At 37.6% G+C, this 21,147-nt stretch overlaps 1 protein-coding gene across 2 annotated transcripts in view; it reads right to left on the bottom strand.

Annotated features, from left to right (window-relative positions):
* Adk (adenosine kinase) overlaps positions 1 to 21,147 on the bottom strand; it is a 500,383-nt gene that overhangs the window by 99,476 nt on the left and 379,760 nt on the right. For both annotated transcript variants that reach the window (XM_063238694.1, XM_063238695.1), the window contains exon 8: positions 1,187 to 1,222. In XM_063238694.1, coding sequence (XP_063094764.1) covers positions 1,187 to 1,222 — 36 coding nt within the window. The remainder of the gene's footprint in view (positions 1 to 1,186; positions 1,223 to 21,147) is intronic.

Below are 21,147 nucleotides of genomic sequence, written 5' to 3'. Positions count from 1 at the left end.
ACAAGCACACGCTCATTGTCTTCCTCTGAGAAGCTGCTGCATTCTTTGGCTTATCAAGTCTTATGACGTGGACAAAACACTCCTCTTTGTTGCTCAATAATGAACATGCCTTTACTACATTTAAGTAACAGCTTCATCACAAATTCATCTTTTCCTTAAGGGGTTCAGAGTAAGCTTGCTAGTATTACCCAATCAATGATCACAGCTTTTCTAAGTGCAGACAATGCTGAGTATGCAGATAAGAAAGTCCCTCTATTCCAGCTCTAGTCATATTAAATTTTTAAAAATTACTGTCATATAGTATTTCAAGTTACTATATAGGACAAAGCATTCTGCACAGTTTTGGCTCTACAAATATACTCATAAAAGACTCACAAACTCAGTTAATTCTCTGTCAATTAACCTGGGTTCATATTGAAGTTGGTGTTTCCTAACAATCAATTGGAAGATAGATATTATGGATATAAAAACATGGTCTTGACTGCTATCTTAATTTTGCCAACAACCACGTGGAGTATTAAATCATGACATGATAATGACTCTGTCAAGAAAACAGAATCAAGACCTGGAAATTAAAACCAATTATCTATTTTTTGTTTCAGGAAAAAAACAAATAATATCTAAAAAAAAGAGCAAGAGAGAAAAGGAAAAAAAAGACTCAAACAGGAAGTTCATATGAGCAGGATTTAAATTAATCGGTTCCTAACAATTGTTAAGTACAACCTTTTGGAAATTAATTTGCATAATGATAATCTACATGTGATAGGGTTGAAATTATTTCAGCGACATTATATTTCACTATTTAGTCTTGCTCCACCACTACTTTACCAGTGAATCCTTATGAAATGTAATGCAGCTAATGAGGTAGCTTTTTAACTGAACAAACTGACAGGCCCCATATCTGCAGAGGCAGCTTGAAACCGTGCCCAACCTCTTGGCTTCCCAAGAGGCTTTTCAAAATTCAATAAATAACATCTGTAGGCGATGTTGGGTGCAGACCTAGCAGAGTGCGTCATAACACTGTGCTGGCAGAACAAAGAAACCATGACGACTGCCAAGTTTCCATGGCAACTGCTGCGAGGCTCTGAGAGTATAATAGCACATCAATCACTGTCCAAAAGAACTTCATTATCAGCTAGAAAAAACCTTTAGAATCTGTTTAGTGTGCAATTGTGGGTTAACTCACCTCAAAGCCTTGCTCTCTAGCAAAAGTGGCAGCTTCCTGAAAAAAAAAAAAAAAAAAAAAAGAACAGTTAATTACAAAGTGCTAGGTAATGAAGAAATAATCCATTTTGAAACTCATTCAAACAGTCTTCTTTTTACACAATTATCTCAATATACCCACAGAGTTCAGTTTTATTCTTACACCAAAAAAGATTTCTTTTTTTTCCCTTGGCATTAAAAAAAAGGCAGCATAATGTCAACACACTTCACAAGTTGGAATAAAGAAGATGTAGTGCATATTTTTACTGTAGATGCCACAGTAAGTTCAGGTGTTCTGACCTCACCAAAGAAAAGACAATTATTTGAAACCTAAGGAACTTGCTTGTGGTTATATTTTTAATTAAAACAGTGCCTCTCAGAAAACTCTACTGTAGAATAGTATATCTGCATAGAATGTATAGACTCAGAAAAAAATCACCATTTTACACTTCTGAAGATCAAATTTATACAGACGAGGATCATTAACGGGTGTTAAATTCATTGGGTGAGAGGGTGATGGGGCACTGGGTCTTTCCACAAAATCGAAGAATCACAGATTATATGCTGGTCACAGGGAGCAAAGCGTAACATACAATGGAGAGATCAAGTTGTCATCACTGTAGCCCCGAGATGGGTCCCATTACTTATCACTGCTAATAGCAGGATCATCAAAATGCAGTAAGGTTCACAGCATCACTTACACAGTATCCAGACAGAAACATTCAACATGAATTAATCAAAACCGTAGTTCCAGTCAGGTGTCGTAGTACATGCTTACCATCCCAGCTAACTGGGAGGCTAAGACAAGAGGACTGCAAGTTCAAGTTCAGCCTGGGCAACTTATTTAGCTCTTGTCTCACAAAATGCCCTTAGTTTTTGGAGATATGCCCCGAAGAATTTAGGGATAAAATGCCATGAACTACATAAGCTACTTTAGAAAACTTTGGAAAAAAAAAATGAAGTGAGGCAAAATTGGCAAAATATAAATCATGAGATCTAAATATGCATATGGTACATGGGGGTTCAGTATCTCCACTATTTTGTCTATTTGAAAACTTTCATAATAGTTTCCAAACCCCCAATTTCCCTTTTTATATGGCAAGAAGGTAAAAAGAAAAAAAAAATTGAACATTTAAGAAACGGTTTAAGCACTGTAATACAGAAGTTCTTCTATATTTTAAATATCTTAAGTGTATAATGTGTTGAACACTATTATATACCCAGTGCCTTTCTAACAGGTTATCAAGCAAACAAACAAACAAATAAAATCTTATAATCAAATCTCTTTCTTCTTACTATCAGATTGTGCATATATTTTAATTTTAGGGACTGATAAAAAATGGAAGCAATATTATTTTTCAACTCTTCTTCCCTCTTGAAAGTGAAAAAAAATTGCAGACAACTGTCAAGAGCCTCTACATCTTAACTTACATTCCTCCCAAATTATCTTTGCCAAGAGATATTAATAGAAGGATGGGATTTGAGCCTGAGTAGTGAGCAGATCCAACTCAACTAAAATGACTGCTGCACCAAACCATGTAAGGCAGAAAGTACAGTCAGTGTCTCCAGCACCAATCTGGGAACTACCTACACAGTGTGGAAAACATGGAGGAAGAAATCTGTACGCGTGCACTTAGACGGTCCAACACACCAATCACCTCTCGACTTAAGAGAATCAGTTTGTGGGTTTGGAAAGGTCACAATGCATAACTACAGCTCAACACTGAAGTTAACCGGCAGTGATAAGCTGAAAGTACAACTCCTTAGGCTATGCACAAGAGAAACACAGGCTGACCAAGTTAGCCTCAGCTGATGGAGACTGAAAAAAATGTCAAATTACGATCTTAACACGCAAGGTTAGCCTCTTGACAATTTCCTTAAAACAGAACTTTGTACATCAAAAGTCAATAACATTTTCTGGCTAGGATATCAAGGAAAAGGTTCAAAAGATATCAATGCAGTGTTTCCTAAGCTGTCATAATTAACCAAACTAATTCCTATATAAAAAGACGTCTGGGAAGGTCGGCTAGAACTATTTATTGATATGGAACTTCATCAGAGCCATGAAAGAAACCCTGAGGACTACAGACAGTTAAAATGAAGAATCTCTAGGACGAAAATCAGTGATAAAAACCAAATACTCATATATTGAGATTAAATTGTTTTTTAATATCTCGTTGTATTCACATAACCCTAAAATATTAACTATAAGCTGGCAGGGTATAGTAGAACTAAGTGCAAGATACATTAAATGTCAGATAATCGTTCTATAAGGAAACCAGGCCCTAGAGCATTTTCACATGTGTAAATAATTCCAAGCACTGACATATTTCTGGCTGAGGAAGCGTATACTTAAAGAAAAGTCAAGTCAATTTTCTGTCTTAGTGCCCCCTCACACAGGTTTGCGGCTCTGTGCCCTATCAGTAAAAAGCTAAGCACTTGTTCTGTGGCTTAGAATGATCTTATCTTCTGACTTCCTCCCACCTTCCTTTGATCTTGGGCTGCTGCCCCAAGTCACTCCATTAGAGGCGGCAGCTGGCTCACATGACTGCAGACTTTCCCACAGCTAACCTCTGATCTGAAAGTGTTTGTAGCTACAATGATGGAACAACATTTATTTTTTTCCTTCAACAAAACAAATAAAATAACACAGGGGAACAGTTTGACCCAGTAAGAATTCTAAGCAGAATTTTAGTTCTCAGATGCACTGCGTGAAGCCACAGAAAGAAAAGGCATTATGTCAGGAAACGGAGAAGAAAGAATGGGCGGAGACGGTGGGCAGAAGAGGAGGCAGGTTCCGAATACCAGGGTTAATTCCCAGCGAACTGATCATACTAAATTGAAAAGGACTTTTTAGTGTGCCATCGCAGGAAAAGTGAGAAAAGAAAACAAGCAAGTCCCCATCTGTGCTGCCCCAGGGCGCCTCGTACCCGAGTTTCACAAATCTAATGAAGCAGTCAGGTTAAAATCCCACCGCAGAGTGGATGTGACATGTGGAGAAGAGCTAAGGTTAGAACAGAGAAGCAGGGCGGTTCCTAATGCAGGTGATTATCCATGTGATAATCATTATATTTACAGGCTTTCCATTTTAGATCTGACATCAAAAATCACAAAGGAGGAGGGATTAAGGAAATAAACAACCGACACAGAGGCTTTCCTGCTCCCCTGAGAGAATAGCACTTTCATTCATGCATGACAAGCAACAAAAGCAAAACCAAACAGGCCAGGAAAGAGTATTTCTGAGAAGGCTGGATTTCACATTAACACTTCTTTCCATTTTGATAACTTTCAGTATTATGCCGTTTTTCAGACAGGTCACATTTTCAGAATCAGTTCTCATTGTTGCCTCTGCTATAATACAGTATCATTTTGGGTTTACAATGAATGATACTCACATAATATGTCTTTTACAACAACAGAGTCATTTTGCCTTCCTGGAATTGAGTGTTGTGAATCAAATGACATATAATTAAAGTCTTAGACTCTCATCCATAGCACCCCACTCAGGGTTTACAGTAGGCTGGCTGCTTCCCCAGCCAGGCTAAAAGGGTGATGATGAGACGAAGACTCAGATATGGTTGTTGAACTGAGCCTTAAAAAAGAAGGGCTGGAATTCATGGTTAATGAAAACTATGGAATGCTTATATTAAGAGCTATTTAAAGGGATTAGCGAGCTGCTATTAAAAAGCACAATTCTCAAATTATATAGGAAAGGAAAGAGGAACTGCAGTGCATATTTGTATGAAAGAGCTATGTCCTTTATAATGCATTGAAGAGCAAAATATCTTATATTTCATATTTTAATACTCGAGTTCTTATTTATAAAAATTCCTGTAATCCAATATTAAACTAAAGTCAGACTTCTTAAACTCATTTCAACAAATACAGTTTCTGTATATTGACCATACATCCTGAGACTTTGCCAAATCCACTTATTTATTGTGGGGGGGGGCGCGTTACTTTAGGATCTTGTATATAGATGATTATGTGAATCATGCATGTTAAGAAAGACAGCTTTCTGTACTACCACTAACCAAACCACATTGAAAAGTTAACAAAATATCTATAAGACAGAAATTCGTCTCTTGGAGGAAGGCTATGATTACTGTGCTAACAATCATTACTATCACAGCTCCAACCCCCGTCTTACCACTTCCTGCTCAGTTTTGAACCCATTTTTTTTTTCTTTTTGGTACTGGGAATCAAATTCAGGACCCTGTGCTTGCCAGGCAGGTGCTTATACTGCTGAGTTATATCCCTGGTCCTTTGAACCTGTTTTAGAAAGATTATCTCTGACACCTTGCTTTTTTCTTTTGCTCTTTTTTAAAATCTCAGCTCTCAGAGGTCCTAGATGCAGGCTGAAACTTAACATACTGAAACAAAAGCAAGACAGGTCAACTTAAAGCCAGAGACAGATAACTTTGGACTATTCACCCACCCCAAACAGATACCACTGCATCAATGCAAGAGGAAGCAGAAGATTCTAATGAATGTGGTGACCTGGCTGTCACTGTGAGTCCCGAGTCATGGGAGGCCACAGCTTTGGAAGAAGCCCTGGAAGAACAGTGCCACTAGACCTGATTGGTCTTCTTATTCCATTCATCTCTCCATCCAAGGACTATTTACTCTTCAAAGTAATTTTAGGTTAATAGCACCTGTTAGCTCAGAGGCATATCATGGTTACAGTTGTTGCAGACCTTACAATGATATTAAACCAACTCAGTGATACTTGAGACAATGCTTTAAATCCTAAGCGGTGTGATATAGAGCACAGTCTAAGACACTCTCTCTGTCTCACTGTCTCTGTCTCTCTCTCCTTCTCTCTTTCTGTACCAAAATCTAAGATGAGTATAGTGGCACATGCCTGTAATCCTAGTACTCTGGAGGCCGAGCAGAAGGATTACAAGTTTGTGCCTCGCCTGGGCAACTTAACAACTTAGCGAGACTCTAATTTAAAGTTTATAAATGAATGGCTGGGGATTTAGTTCACCGTGAAGACCCTGGGTTCAATTCTCAGTATTCCAGAAAAACAAAAGCAAACAAAAACTCCATGTATGTCAATTCATGTATTTGTGTGTAAATCGAGAGTAAAATGCTTTCTTTGAACCCCTTGAAATGCAATGTAGCACTGACAGCCAAAAGGAAAAAGCATAGAGTTTAAAATCAAAAGACGTACACTGAGGTCCAAGTTTTAGAATTTATTTGCTATATAATTTTATCAATAAATTGGGTTTAATAATACCTATTTCAAGCTGGGTGCAGTGGTGCACACCTGTAATTCCAGCACTTGGAAGGCTGATGTAGGCCAGCCTGAACTGCATAGTGAGATCTTGTCTGAAAACCAACCAACCAACCAGCCAAAATTCCTGAAACCTATTTCATTGTATTGCTGTCTCAGCTTCCCAGAAAGCTGGGATTACAGATGTGTGTTATCACACAATATTATTCAGAATAGTTTTAAAACGAAGAGTATATTTAATGATTTATTCCATCTGCGGATCACATGCACAATAGGTAACCTCCAAAATGACTTCCCATGGTCTCTGACTCTGGCATTCAAACCCTTGTATGACTGGCATCTTCCCCAATAATGTGCAACTTGCTTCTAGAAAATATATAACAAAAGACATGGATGGATATTTGGTTTGTCTTTTTAGCACACTTGTTTTCTTCCCAGGTTCTTACAATAGAGGAAAGTACCATGTCATAAATACCCTTACGGAGAGGTACATGGCCAACACCCAGTGAGGATCTGAGTTTGCCAGCAGCACTTGGAAGTGGATTCCCTACCAAATGAGCATCAAGATGACTACAGCCCTGGTTAATATGGTGATTAGGCTCTTATGTGAGACCCTGAATTAGAAGGACTAAACTAAGTTGCATCTGGATTCCCAGTTCTCTGTCTACATTTACTATAAGAGCACACTATGGAATAAGAACAATTCAGATACTTTGTCATTCAAATTATGTTAATGGAAACCTCAAACCATGTGTAGTCAGCACGTCAATCATAGGGTGAACAAATTCTGGAAAGAAAATTTAGACACGTGCTGTCTAATGGGTTTTAGGTAGCTGATTATAGTTAACTATTTCTTCAACAAAGATAAATTACCTGGAAAATATTATTCTTTACATAGAATTTATTGTTAGGCATCAAGTTTTAAAATTTTCTATAGCTTTAGTTGTTCTGAAGTAATGATTACCTTACCGAGACTAGAGTAAGGTACTTAAACAGTGCAGGGATCCTTGGGTGAGAAAAGGTATTATTGAGTGAAAGTCTAATACCACTGATATATGTTAGCTGTGCCATAGGTGAGACAGTGATATTTCTGTTTCATGATAAATTGATTCCTGCTGTTTCTTTCTTTTCATACGTACATATCATAACATAAAGACTCACACTGCCTAAGCTTTTAAATGTTTTCTCATGCTGTTCTATAGACTATGAGCTGTCTTTATGCCATCTACAAAATCATGTATACACTTTCTTATGAGACTACATTGTTGCATATACTTTAAAAATTTTTATACTATTTCTGATGAGAAAAGTTTTAATTTGTAAATAAAGTAACCAAGACTGGGGAAAACTCAGTAAAATTTGATATCTGGAACTCTGTATTAAAATAAATTTCATTCATAAAAATATCTGTGCTGGCTTTTCCAGGAATATAACTTTTTGGAGATTTTCAACCTGTGCTCTGACATTTATTACCATATGCTTCCTGTCTGAAGAAGGCTGAATAGAAATATTATTTAACATTTATTGAGTGCCAAAAACTCTGTTGGGCAATGTAGTCATAAAGAGAGTCATGGCCTCTATCCAATAGGTTTATAATAAAAATTAGATACACAGTATATAAATTACACCTCAATAAAGGACACTGAAAAAAACATTGGGCAGCCAAAACATAGGCCAAAAAAGAAGGCTTACGTTACAAAAGATTTAACCCTTCCACAAAGTGGTTTAATAGCTCATCTGTCTGTTCTAGCAAAGTTGCTCATTCTCACATTTAAGCATATTTCATGGTGGCAAAAAAAAAAAAAAAAAAATAGTTAAAGAAGTGCTTCAGCACAATTCAAGGTTGATTAGCTCCTTTGACTAATTTCTTTTAGAATAATTCGCATTTTATGTTTATTTATTTATTTTTGAATGAGCGTCTTGCTGTGTGGTTCAGGCTGGCCCTGGACTATGTAGCACTGGAGGCCTTAAACTTACAGCGGGTCTTCCTGCATGCCAGGGTTACAGGCATTTGCCACCACGCCCAGTTTAAAGTTTTAAAGAATGAGAAGAGGGCGAGAGAGACTAAGAGAATTCCTATGGTTGTATTTATTGGGTATTGTTTTATTCTTAATGAGATTACCAAAGTGCTTGGTATAAAGACAAGTCGTTTGTTTACTCAACAAATGTCAACTCTTCTCCTTTATCTCACTTCAGTCTCAGAACCACCTCCCATGGGTATTATTTTCATTTTACAGAAGGAAATCTGAAGGTTTAGAGAGGTTAAAGTGCCCACACCACACAGCTGGTAATTTGGACCTGAGGCTTTCTAAATGGTCTGCAAGGTTGGCTACAGATGCTCTTTCACTTCTAAACAATCCAAAAAAGTCTTTATTGTGTTCTGAAAGGTATTTTTGCCGGGTATAGAATTCTGGTTGATGTGTTTTTTCCTATGCTTCAAAGCGTAGCTTGCATTGTTTCTGAGAAGATTGCTGCCACTTTTTCCTCTGTATAGAATGGCTTTTTGAGAGAAACAACTGATGTTTAGCGGTTGTCATCCTTGGAGTTTTGTAACTTGACTGGGAAATGCCTTGGTGTTGCTCTTTACTTCCTTTTTTCTTCTGTTCGTGGTTTGTTGATTTTATTGGATTTGTGGGTTTCCAATTTTCAGCAGATTTGAAAAATTTTTGGCTCTATTTCATCAAATACATTTTTATGTCTTTCCTTTTTTCGCCCAGAACCCCAAATGTATGTATTAGGCCACTCTGGAGTTGTCTCACAAGTCATGGCTACACTGCTTATTATTTTTTTCCCATTTTTTTCTCCTCTTCTCTCGGGGGTTCCTTTTCAATAGTGCCTACATCAGGGCTGGGGATTTAGCTCAGCGGCATAAGCACCTGCCTGAGGTCGTGAGTTCAATCCTCGATACCAGAAAAGAAAGAAAAGAAAAAAAAAAAAAAGAGGGGAATACTGAGTTTCTTGATGTTCTTGCTTTATTGAAACCAATTCACCTACATCTTCAAAATCACTAATCTTCTCTTCCATAAGGTTTCATCTCATCCCGTATAGTTTTTATTACCAGACATTGGATTTTTAAAATTTTTCCATGTCTCTCCCTTACTAGGCTTATGCTTTCCTTTACCTACCTGCAAAAGAGAATATATTTACAAGAAATGCTTTAATGTACAGGAAGAAAATCCCTAAAATCTGTGTCATTCTGTAATCCTTTTGTATGAAGCAATATTTGCCCTTATTTTGGTTTTATTTTCCCAGGTAATGGGGACTGAACCCACGGCCTTTGTAGTTACATCCCTAGCCCCTTTGGATTTTTATTTTGAGACACAGTTTTGTTAAATTCTATAGGCTGGACTTAAAGTTGTGACTTCCTACCTTTGCCTGCCAGAGTGCTGAGATGACAGGTATGTGCCAACCACCTACATATGAATAATAATTTGTCAAAACTTTTTGTTCTTTGAGACAGAGTCTGATAAGTATTCTAGGCTGGCCTCAGACTCACATGATCCTCCTGCCTCGGTGTCCCCGAGTGTTGAGATGACACGTGTGTCCACCACACCTAGCTCATGAGTGATTGGATTACAGACATGAGCTTTGTATTTTGAGGTTTTCGATATTTTAGTTTTCATTATATATTATATATTTGAGGTTTAGTCTTGAAATTAGGTTGGTTGAAACAATCTGATTCCATGATTATTTTAAAGGTTTTTATGGCTTTTAATCAAGAGCCAATTTGATTCCCTTCTGATTTGCTACTGATATAAATATCATTTTTCTTTTTTTTTTGAGATGAGACAGTGTCTCGCTCTGTACATCAGGCTGGCTTGAACTCACTTTGTAATCCAAGTGAACCTCAAACTCAAAGCAATCCTCCTGCCTCAGCCTCCCAAGGGCTGGGATTACAGGCATGTGCCACCATACCTGGCTCCATGTAAATTTTTTTTTTGGTACTGGGGATCGAACTCACGACCTTGAGCCTGCCAGGCAGGCACCTATGCTGCTGAGCTAAATCTCCAGCAAAATATCTTTTTGAGTACCAAAAAAAGATTGACCATGTAGTAGAATTCCCTCCTCCCTTAGTTAATAGGCCTTAGTTATTATTGGCCTTATATGAGTTCAGGGAATCAATCTATTTGTCTATCCATCTGTCCATCTATTCATTGATCTGTCTGTCACCTATGTATCTCATTCTTACGTATCTGTGTGGGACTCAGGATTAAACTCAGGACCTCATACATTCTAGGAAGTATTCCACCACTAAGTTACATCCCCAGCACTTTTTAAATTTTAAGATGGGGTTTTGCCATATGCCCAGGCCAGCCTCAAATTTGTGCTCCTCGTGCTTCAGTCTCTCAAGTGGCTAGGCTTAGAGGTACGTCCCACCACTACTAGTGAATCTGGGAAATGTTCTCCGTTCTTTACTGTGGACTCCTCTCTGGCTTTGAGCAGTTTCCTCACATACATGAGCTGTCATTACTCAGCTAAAAAGAGGAATCTTCTGCAGCTATCCAGTGTGCACAGTCTGTCTCTGTCTCTCTTTCTCTACACACACACACACACACACACACACACCCCTTCTGGAATTCCACCCCTTTGGCCCTTCTTCAATTTTCAGCACTATCTTAATTCAGCCAGACCATTCTGCTTGGGATCCCCTTCCTACACCACGGACTGGAAACTCTCCCGGCATTTGTAGGGATTCCTCACTCTTGCCTGTCTCTTAGGGATCACTATCTGTCTGGTGACGACTGTTGTAGAGTGTCGAAGACTGTTGTTGGATATACTTTTTTGCATTGTTGAAACAGAGATGAAAAATCTGGCCCCTTTTACTGTATAGTTTCAGCACAGATTCTGGGTGGTTCTACATTAAAATATAGGTGATAAGGGATCCTAGCATGTTCAATGAATCTGTAATCCTCCAATGATAGGTTCAAAAAGCTTATCTACCGCGCCAACAACAAGACAGATGGACCACACTTTTTAAGTGTCTCAAAGCCTGCTCTTGTATCTTATTGAACAAAGGATTCAGTTCCTATACTCAGAGCTGTTGTACTAAACTATAAGTATTTTACTTTACCAGTAATTGACAGTTGAAAGCCTCTGAAGAGGAACACACCTAAATTCTGAACTCTCCTTTATATATTCTACATTATTGTCATTTTCTTACATTTTATCTTAACAATTAGAAACTTGCAAATAGTCAACTTGGTCTACATTTTTTCTTGCTTCTGTCTTCCAATCAATGGAAAGCTCTACTGTGACGCATTACCATTACATTATGCCAGTTGCCACTCGTTGTTAAATAAAATTTCACTGGAACACGGCAATGCCTGCTTGTTTATATTATATACAGTCTATAGTTGCTTTTACGCTACAACAGCAGAGTTGAACGAGTGGCTTGAGAGAAACCATGCCTTTCATCCTCACACTATCCTAACTTCCAATACTGACACTGAAGCCAGGAGTGCTATACCTCTGAACAACATGCCCTGCTCTTTTTATTTTTGTTTTGAGACAGCATTTTCCTAAGTTCTCCAGAGTGGGGTCAAACTTGTGATCCTCCTGCTTCAGCCTGCTAAAATGCTTGGATGACAGACATGAGCCACCACTCCCAGCAAAATGTGCGTGTTTTGAGAGGCCATGTTTCCTTCACTTCTTGGAAAAACCAAATCTAAAAACCAAATCACTTATATTGGTAAGAAGGCTTTACAAGACTGGATAAATAAACAATTCTTTTAAGCGTTAACAAATGTTTATGTGCAAGAATGAGAAAGACTCTACTGCCCAGTGCTTAAGATCAGATGAAGAGAGGAAGGAAAATGTTCAGATGGGGAAGCGCTGGCATCCTGGTTCTAGTCGTTTCTTCCCCTGAGTTCCCATATTCACCAGTGTCTATCAGAGTTTCCACACTGCATGGTCCTCCCGAGTCTTCAAGGTGTGATTACCCACTACCACTACAGATGCCATCTTCCAGAGCTACTGTAGTGGCTTTAACTCATGTTAGACTGGAAGGTTCACAAATAACATTAAAAGCAAAATAAAACCACGATGCAAGACATAGAAATGGACAAGTACGCAGGATTCAGTTGATTTTTACTTTTTTGTTGTTGTGGTTTGTTAAATCTATTGTGGGTAAAGTGTAAGGCAAATGTAAGGCATATAGTCTCTTATACCTAGTGAAAAATAAAAGTAATTAATCCTAGGTAGGAATCTTTACATAGCACTCCTGTAAGCCCAGCCCTTGGAAGGTAGATGCAGGACTGCTATAAGCTCCAGGCCAATCTATATAATAAGTTCAGGGCCAATCTAAACTACATAACAAGACACTGTCTCAAAAAAAAAAAAAAAAACCCTTTATATATACATATTAATGTAAATATACAACAGTCCATCCAAAAAATCAACTGTATGCAACATTTCCACAACGATCAGTGGGAAGTAGCAAGGAGAGCATTTTAAATAATAAAATAAAATCAAACTCCCACAATTATAGGAAAAAAAAGAGAAAAAATTAGTATGCTGAAAACTAAATCAGCCAAATGTACAAGTTAGGCTATTAAAAAATCACAGAAAAAGAACAGGAAACACTTAGGTGTTTAACAAATGTTAAACTGAAAGCATGGCTCTTACCATTGCAATATGAAATGTTAAGAGAAAAAAGCTATCTGCTTTCTGCAAAGCTCATACTGTATCTGATATTAAAGTGGGAGCCAATTACATGTAGCTTAGTCTACAGGATACAATGAAGAACACAATACACCTACTTTTCCATTTCATGGACCTCTTGCTAGAATGTGAGGTAACATTATACAGCAATATGTAGATGCTACAAGAAGCCATTGGGAACTGAAGGTTGTATGGTACAGAGGTAGTGACAAAGTACTGTAATTATTATTACAATACACATTAGAAATGACTGGGCCAGAGGATGCAGATGAGATGTAGGATTATTTCTGTAAATAGCCATTTGACTTATTGTACAGAGTACTGCAAATTGGCTTCCACCTGCATCCATCTCCAGAAACTGTTTTCTCAAGGTCATTGAAATCAGTCTTCATTCTTGCCTTTTAAAATAGCGTCTGCCAGGCATGGTGATGCACACGGTTAACCCCAGCACTCAGGAAGTTGAGGCAGGGGATCGCTGTGAGGTCAAGGCCAGCCTACACTGTATAATGAAACTTTGTCTCAAAAAAACCAAAACAAACAAACCAAAAACCCTGATGTTATTTTTCCAAAGAGAAAGGATTTCTGCACAGTGTAACATTTAGGATGTTTATTCTAAGAAATGAGTACTCATTGCCCTGTATTCTTTTGGAGACTTAATTCAAACAACCTCAAATTTTATTGTAATTCCAATTACACATTTCCTAGGTAAATATTTTTCTTCCTTCAGGTTTTTGTCTCACTTATTCCTGCACATTCAAGCCCTTTCATTTACATCTTCTAATTCCACTGCATAATCTTACATGTGAAAAATGAGATTTTCTTTAGTTGGTCTCGCTATGTATTCCAGGCTGGCCTTGAATTTGCAGCAATACTCCTGCCTCAACCTCCCTGGGGCTGGAACTACAGGCATGTGCCACCTATCTGGCAGAGACTATTGATATTTTAGAACCTGATTTTTTCATCCTTTCCTAGAAAATCTGCCTTTTTAGTGTATATTTTCTTTCCCCTTCTTGTCTCTCTTTCTGTTAATTGTTTTTTTCCTCATTTGCCAAATTCCCTACAGTTAGTCATTCTCCAGAAATTCCACTGTTAATCTTCTAATCTTGTCTCTCTTTACTTTTTTCAGAGGTGATTTCATCTATTTCTTTCATTTGGCACCACTGGGATATCTCTTTCTGAGTCTTTTTGACACTTTCTCTTCATATGTGACAAGTCCATTTTATAAGCATAGACTTTTAGTACATGTATACTTGTTTCTGATTCTACTGACTTAAAACTAGGTCAAACCTGTCCTAATTCTTGCATATATTAGTGTGAGAAACTCTTAACTAGTCTCTCAACAGAGTCATCCAGTTTGAATGTCCCCTTGCAAAAAACCATCAACCTTCTTAAATATCAACTCTGATTAGCCTTTGCTTTAAAGCTGCCTACCGCTTCCTGTTAAGTCCCAGTTTTGCAGTCTGACTTTCAAAGGACCTCCACAAGGTGCTCCTATTTTTCCTTTCTAGCCTGATCTTTTATTATTCTCTTATACATGTACCAGATGCCACTCAAACTAGAGTATTTGCTATTCTCTGAACGTGCCCCAGGCTTTTTTGCCTTCATGCTACCTTGCACATGTAGGCACTAAATGAATTAGAATACCTTCAACTACTCTTGTCAAAATTCTACCCATCCCTCCAGGGTGAGTTCAGCCATCTTTCCCTAAACAGAAAGCCTTCTTGAATTGTTCATGGTCTCTTCTTTCTCTGCCTCCATAAGTAGCTTTCTGCACTGTACACCAATTTTGCTCAAGTTGTAAAGGCTTCTCGTACGGCAACGATGTATAGATTAGAAACAGAGTTATTTGTATAGATAGTGTATCTATCTTCTTGAATGGGTTATAAATTCAGTGCAGAAAAAAATTTTCATTTTATAACCTCACAGTATCTGATACATTACTCTGCTTAGAATAGATAATAAATGCTTGGTTTCTCAAATGATAAGAACAAAGCACTCATGGGAGGTGGAATACTTCTCATGACACTTAGGTTGACTTGATTTCTTATAGTTCATATTTTATTTGTTGGATCTCAGTGATGTTAGTGCTCTGCATAACTTGGTATGCAAGTTCTTATATTGCACATTATTATTAGTGTTTCTTCCTTAGCTTATCAGTTTCTTGAGAACAAAGTTTTGTATTGCTTCCTAGAGTTATACCTTATATAAAGTATGAGGCAGGTAAATGGGCATTACAATTAAACTGATGATTTTTGATAGATTCTTTACTAAAAAAGAAAAAGATCTTTCAGCTCACAAAGGATGATACACAAAAACTTGGGCAATTATTGGTTTGGTGTGTACTGTGAATATATATAGACCATGGTTGTCTGCTTTGGGGAATTATACTAAAGAGTTATGATATTTGTTTAATTTCCAAGTATTATATGAAAAACCAGAGAAGTTAATATTTTCTGAAAGAATATTTCACTCAGAATTTTTTTTACTATAGTTACATTTTAAAAGATGTATACAGTCTAGACATTCCTGGCAGATACTGAATATCAATGAGTGTATTATAGCAGAATAATAAGGATCATACTGGTTTGCCACATAAGTAGCCAATAACAACAAAAAAAGTACTTGAATGAAAACCATAAACAACACCCTACAGACAGATGAAATCAGAGGAATAAATAATAAGTCCTGATTCAATTTGAGCACTTGGTAACTTATCAACAAAGAACAATTTTATGACATTTCTATTCTTTTTTTTCTACTTTACTTTCTGACATGCAATATATTTAGAAAATTTATAGTTTGTGGGATAGATCTAAGTTTAAATGATCTTATAACTAGCAATACACCACTTTAAAATGACAAGTTTTTCCATCTAATAAATAAGTGCTAAAAAATACCATATCCAATGTCATATAACCATGTCATTTTTCACTGCTGGTGCATGTTACTACTACAGCTCAAGACACACTGCTAAATTTTCTTTTTCAGAAGAAGAAATTACACGCCATAGGAAGATCCTTTGTGCTAAGTGTTCTAAGAACAAGATCTGATTCCGATTGGGAACCACTTGGGAAAACAGAAACCAGAAGCTGTTAGGGTAACAACACTAAAAGTTTTGTTGTAACCTGAGTTACAGTTCTAATTAACAGAAACTGCACCTCACAAACAAGAAAAGCCAATTCTTGATTAGCCAGAGGAGATCTGAGGTGTGCGCACTATGCCAGCGGACCTTGGGAATTAAGACAGTACTGGGTTAGTGGAAGAGCAGTGAAGGAAAGGAGCCTGGGCTTAGGACAAGGCTGCCTCAGTAGCAGGCTTCCCGTTGCCCACCTCTGCTGCTCTTTTTTTAAGTCAGGGTCTCTCTTTGTAGCTCAGGCTGGCCTCGGCCTCCCGTGTGCTGGGATTACAGGTGGGTACCACCAGGCCTGGCTTTTTTTACTTCCACTTCAAACACAGTAAGTCACTTGGGGCAGGGATTCAATGTGGTCAACTTTCACCTGGACAACCAATGCTCAGCACTGCTTTTGTTACTGCAGACATTCCAGCAGCAAAGCCTTCTGCTCTACTGCCTTCACATGACCCTCCATTCATCAATCCGGTGCTTGCAACCCATAGGTCTTATTTCCAACAATGGCAAGGAAAGTCAGGAGTCTCAAAAAAGCAATGATGTATTCTTAAGAAGGAAAGCATAAACTGTGTTTTTTTTTTTTTTTTTTTTTGTCTTTTTCCTTTTTATCGGTACCAGGGATCGAACTCACGACTGCCTGCTTGCAAGGCAGGTGCTTATGCCGCTGAGCTAAATCCCCAGACCCATAAACTGTGTTTTGAAAGAATACCAACAGTTGCAAAGTCAGTTCTGCCAAGGGCTTTTAGAAGCACTGTGTGCTGCTGTGAGAGCATCTGAAAATACAGGCACCAAAGAAAATGGTGTAGCTTTCTGCGCAGTAGTAGAAAAAAAACATATCCTCTCATTGGTATCTGCAAAGCAAAATATGTACACCTAAACTGTGAGACTTGGGACCTGTGTTTAATATTTGTTGACTACCCCTGGTTTCCATGTGGCGACTGTGACAATATTAGGTGATCTGTAATGACTTGGGAAGATTTTTTTTTTTTATTATCTCCTGGAGAAATAAAAGAGGAAAAGATGTTTTCCATCTGCTTTAAGTATTTTCATAACCAATGAATGCATTAGGTAGCATTTATTTCTATAGTTACATAACATTTTGCTAGTCAATTTGATTAAATAAAAACGAGGCAAGGAGAATTAAGGCAAAAAATTAGAGTAGGTTGTAACTGGAATGATATGCGACTTTATTTGCCTATTTCTTTGAGTGAGTGGTGGATGGAATTCAGCATCCTGCTCATGCTAGGCAAGAACTCTATCACTGAGCTACACTCTCTGCCCCAATATGGGTAAGATGTTAGGTAAAGCTGTATGTAAGGAGGGACACGAGAATATGGCATACAAGTGGTATGTCTTCAGCAAGTGGCCCCATCGGGCTAGTTCATAAAGGCTGAACAGAAGTGCAAGGCAGACTCAGTCTGTAATAGTTTAAGATAACAGATTTAACTCATTAATGGTGAAATAGATAGAGGCTGTGAGAGAAACAAGGTTTTTGAGCAAGCAAGTGACATAATTAGGATTACATTGTAGAAAGTTTGACTTAATTGTCTTGGATACTCTTCTCATTGCTGACACCAAAGACCCAGCACCCAAAGTAAAAAAGAGGACAAATTTCTTTAGCTTACAATTTTAGAGGTTTTAGTCTATAATCACCTGGCTCCATCGTACGGTGGCACATGGAAGAGGGGCAACAGTTCCTGGGGGGCAGAAGGTAGCTAAAGAAACAAGGGACAAGGGATGACAACTGCTCTTTCCACCCCTTATGTCTTATCCAGGCCACACAGGGCAGGGAGCACTCATACCCTCAACTCTAGTGCTCTGGAGCCGAGCATGGACCAGGAAGCAATTCCAGCGCACCACGAATGAATCCCATCCAGTCACCTCTGAGAAAGCCCCCCATGACTGCATGAGGTCTGGGGAGCATCTAGGCACAAGCCATAACATTAAGAAACAAGATACGCATATAGAGATTTAATGAAAAAGGAAGACAGGAGGTGAAAATTCTTAGATGGAAGACAAGAAAACACAAAATACGTGGTAAACCCAGGGGGCTGGAGATTTAGCTTAGCGGCATAAGCGCCTGCCTTGCAAGCAGGCAGTCGTGAGTTCAATCCCCAGTACAGATAAAAATGAAAAAGACAAAAAAAAAAAAAAAAAAAAAAAAAAAAAAACGTGGTAAACCCAAAATATTTTCACTTAAATAGTGAAAACATAGAAATGATAAGTTTTACACTACAAACAATACAATGAACCTTAGGTAAACAACCAGCTTCCCTTCTGTCTTTCATAAAATAATAGCACAAAAGGCTGGAGTCTCAGACTGGCAAACTTACATTCTAGTTCTTGCTTTTTTTTTACTTTAGGGTGACTTTGGGCAAAATATAAACTCAAGATTTCTAATCTTAAGAATGAAAGTCTTACACTATTTTTATAACACTGAAATTCAGTGACCATAAAAATGATTTTTGGGGAGGCCTTTAACAATTCACAGACAGAGTACTATTCGGAAGGGCCCCTCAAGCAAAAGTCCAAGGATTCTATTAAGAAATGACTCACCTAAATCAGTGAGCAGATTTAAATACCTGTTATTTTCTACTACTGGTATCGTTCTATGAAAGTTAAAGTATCATTTTAAAGGACAACAGGAAAAGATTCACTACTTCTTTCTAGAAGCAAAATTCTAGCAAACCTTTCTTTTCATTCATGAATACTTAAACTTTTGCCAAGAAAAACAAATTGTAAAATATATAAGTTGGAAAATGTGAATCATCACTAGTATTAAAAGCTACACTTAACAATTATGTTGCAATTTCAAACTTAATGCTGAATTCCATTAGGCTTAAACACAAATTCAATAAGAATTTCTGATTTTATAAATGGCATTTAAATGTAGTCAGAAGTACAAACAAGAACCATCTGAAAGAGGAGTGATTGTGGTTTAAATAAAAAGGAGAAAATAAAGACATGGGAGACCAGAAGGTAAAGGAGAAGAAAAACACAGAAGTAGGCTGAAAGTGAATTATTACACTAATAATTCTGTGGCTAAAAACAGAAAGCAAATGCTTATAGGTTTGTATTTATTATTATGCATTTTCTTACTTGATAGGGTTTTAAATTAATGCTACAATAAAAGGCGAGGCACCTGTCATTTAAAAGGCACAAATTATTTCAGCAGAAGTGTGTGCCAAATTCTTAAGGAATCTTAGAACATATGGAAATATGCACCACATGACTGCAAATAACAATTCCCTCTTTATTCCACAATTTGGATTTTAACTGTCTTTTAAAATTTTTATTCCCTCTTAATTGTCCTATTTCCTAAATTCAGTGTTTATGTGCCTTTCCTGGTATGACCACTTGTTTAAAAATCACCAGTCTCATAGGTAGCAATCATAAGTTGTTAAAATCTGTAAGTTCCTCATTTAGTTGTTAAGGGAACAGTTAAGTAAATATTGTTTCATCAACTTCACAAGCACATGTTAAGGACACAGGGCTGCTTTGGGAACATGCATCAGAGCTGTGCTGAATTCTAAGACTTGGGACTTGATGCTCTGGGCATCACTGCTCCTTTTGGAACTCATTTCCACTTTCAGACACCCTTTGGGCTTTCCGGGCTTTCCAGCAATCATTTAAATAATTTTTTAACCCTACAGTCTTTATCCACTTTTTCTTCATGTTACTACTTACTAGTCTCAGGGCCCTCAGGTACACAGCAGGGAAGGAAAGGAGTAATGAGTCAGTCTGTAGGGGCCGACAGAAAATGTCCAGCAGTAGATGCGGCTGAAGCTATCAGACACAGCCAAGATGCTGGTCCTGGGAAGCAGCAGAGCTGCTAATTATGAAGACTGTGGTGAACAGTGAGAGCCTCAGTATGGACAGCGTGGACAGAACATGAGGAGTGTGGGAACAGTAATCCCCTGAATGTTTTCCTTTGTATAACATCCTTGGGAAGGTGACAGAAAAGCACCCTTACAAGTCTTTATTTCCCAGGAAACGAATTAAAAATTTTATCATTTTCAGGGAGATAAGACTAAAGCATCTTTTCTGTATACGTGAAATTGAGAACACAACAAACAAACAAACAAACAAGGCTATTCCTGATACAAAAAAAGTACATATCACCATATTCAGAGTTATAAGCATAGAGAAATATATAACAGAGTGGTAAGAAAATTCAATGAAATTTCTAGAACTGGAATAAGGTGAGTCAGGGATGGTTTGTTGAGAACTAGATTTTCTGTGTTGGGAAGAAAAACAGAGTGAAAGCAGAAAAGCCAAATGTATTACAGGATGCTAAGAAAATGACAGGATTGGAGCTCACGGACCATCAAAAAGAATAAATGAAACATCATTAGTTTTCCTGGGCTTATGAAGGCTTTCAAAATTAAAAGTAGAATGTAATACAATGCTTTCTTTTCTCCAGTGGCATTCTTCCAGATCTTGATGGCTCACTTAATTTAAATGATCTTTCGAGGAGATTCCTGAGATCCTGGCTTTTGACACTACGCAAAGAACCGTTATAAGCCAAAATTGCAGTCAGCAAAGAGATGTTTGGGAAACTGCGAAATGAAATAGGATATTTTCTAGACATACTTATTGGGAAATTATACAACAGAATTCACTATAGTAGTTGCTTTTAAGGTTTATGAGAATCCCATAATAAAACCTTTACTTTACAACTTTGCCATACACAGATGTATCTGTATATATGAGCACTTATGTAATGCAGTCTTATACTTTTTATTACATTTCACTTCAAAATGCTGATTTTGTCTCCTAAAGTGAAGTTGAGAATATTATTTACAAAACATCATGGCTCTCGGGAACTCAGGATGTAAGCAAGTTGCTTGAGGATCATTTGCAGCGACTGGGACACAATAAGGGCTCAAAACGTCAATGTGTCCTTCTACCTACCAAG

This window comes from Cavia porcellus, unplaced genomic scaffold (genome assembly GCF_034190915.1).
Source record: "Cavia porcellus strain 051 isolate PalLab524CR breed Dunkin Hartley unplaced genomic scaffold, mCavPor4.1 scaffold_28, whole genome shotgun sequence".
Classification (NCBI taxonomy): domain Eukaryota; kingdom Metazoa; phylum Chordata; class Mammalia; order Rodentia; family Caviidae; genus Cavia; species Cavia porcellus.
Note: the sequence above shows the minus strand (reverse complement) of the source record. Positions and strands in the feature narration are given on the sequence as shown.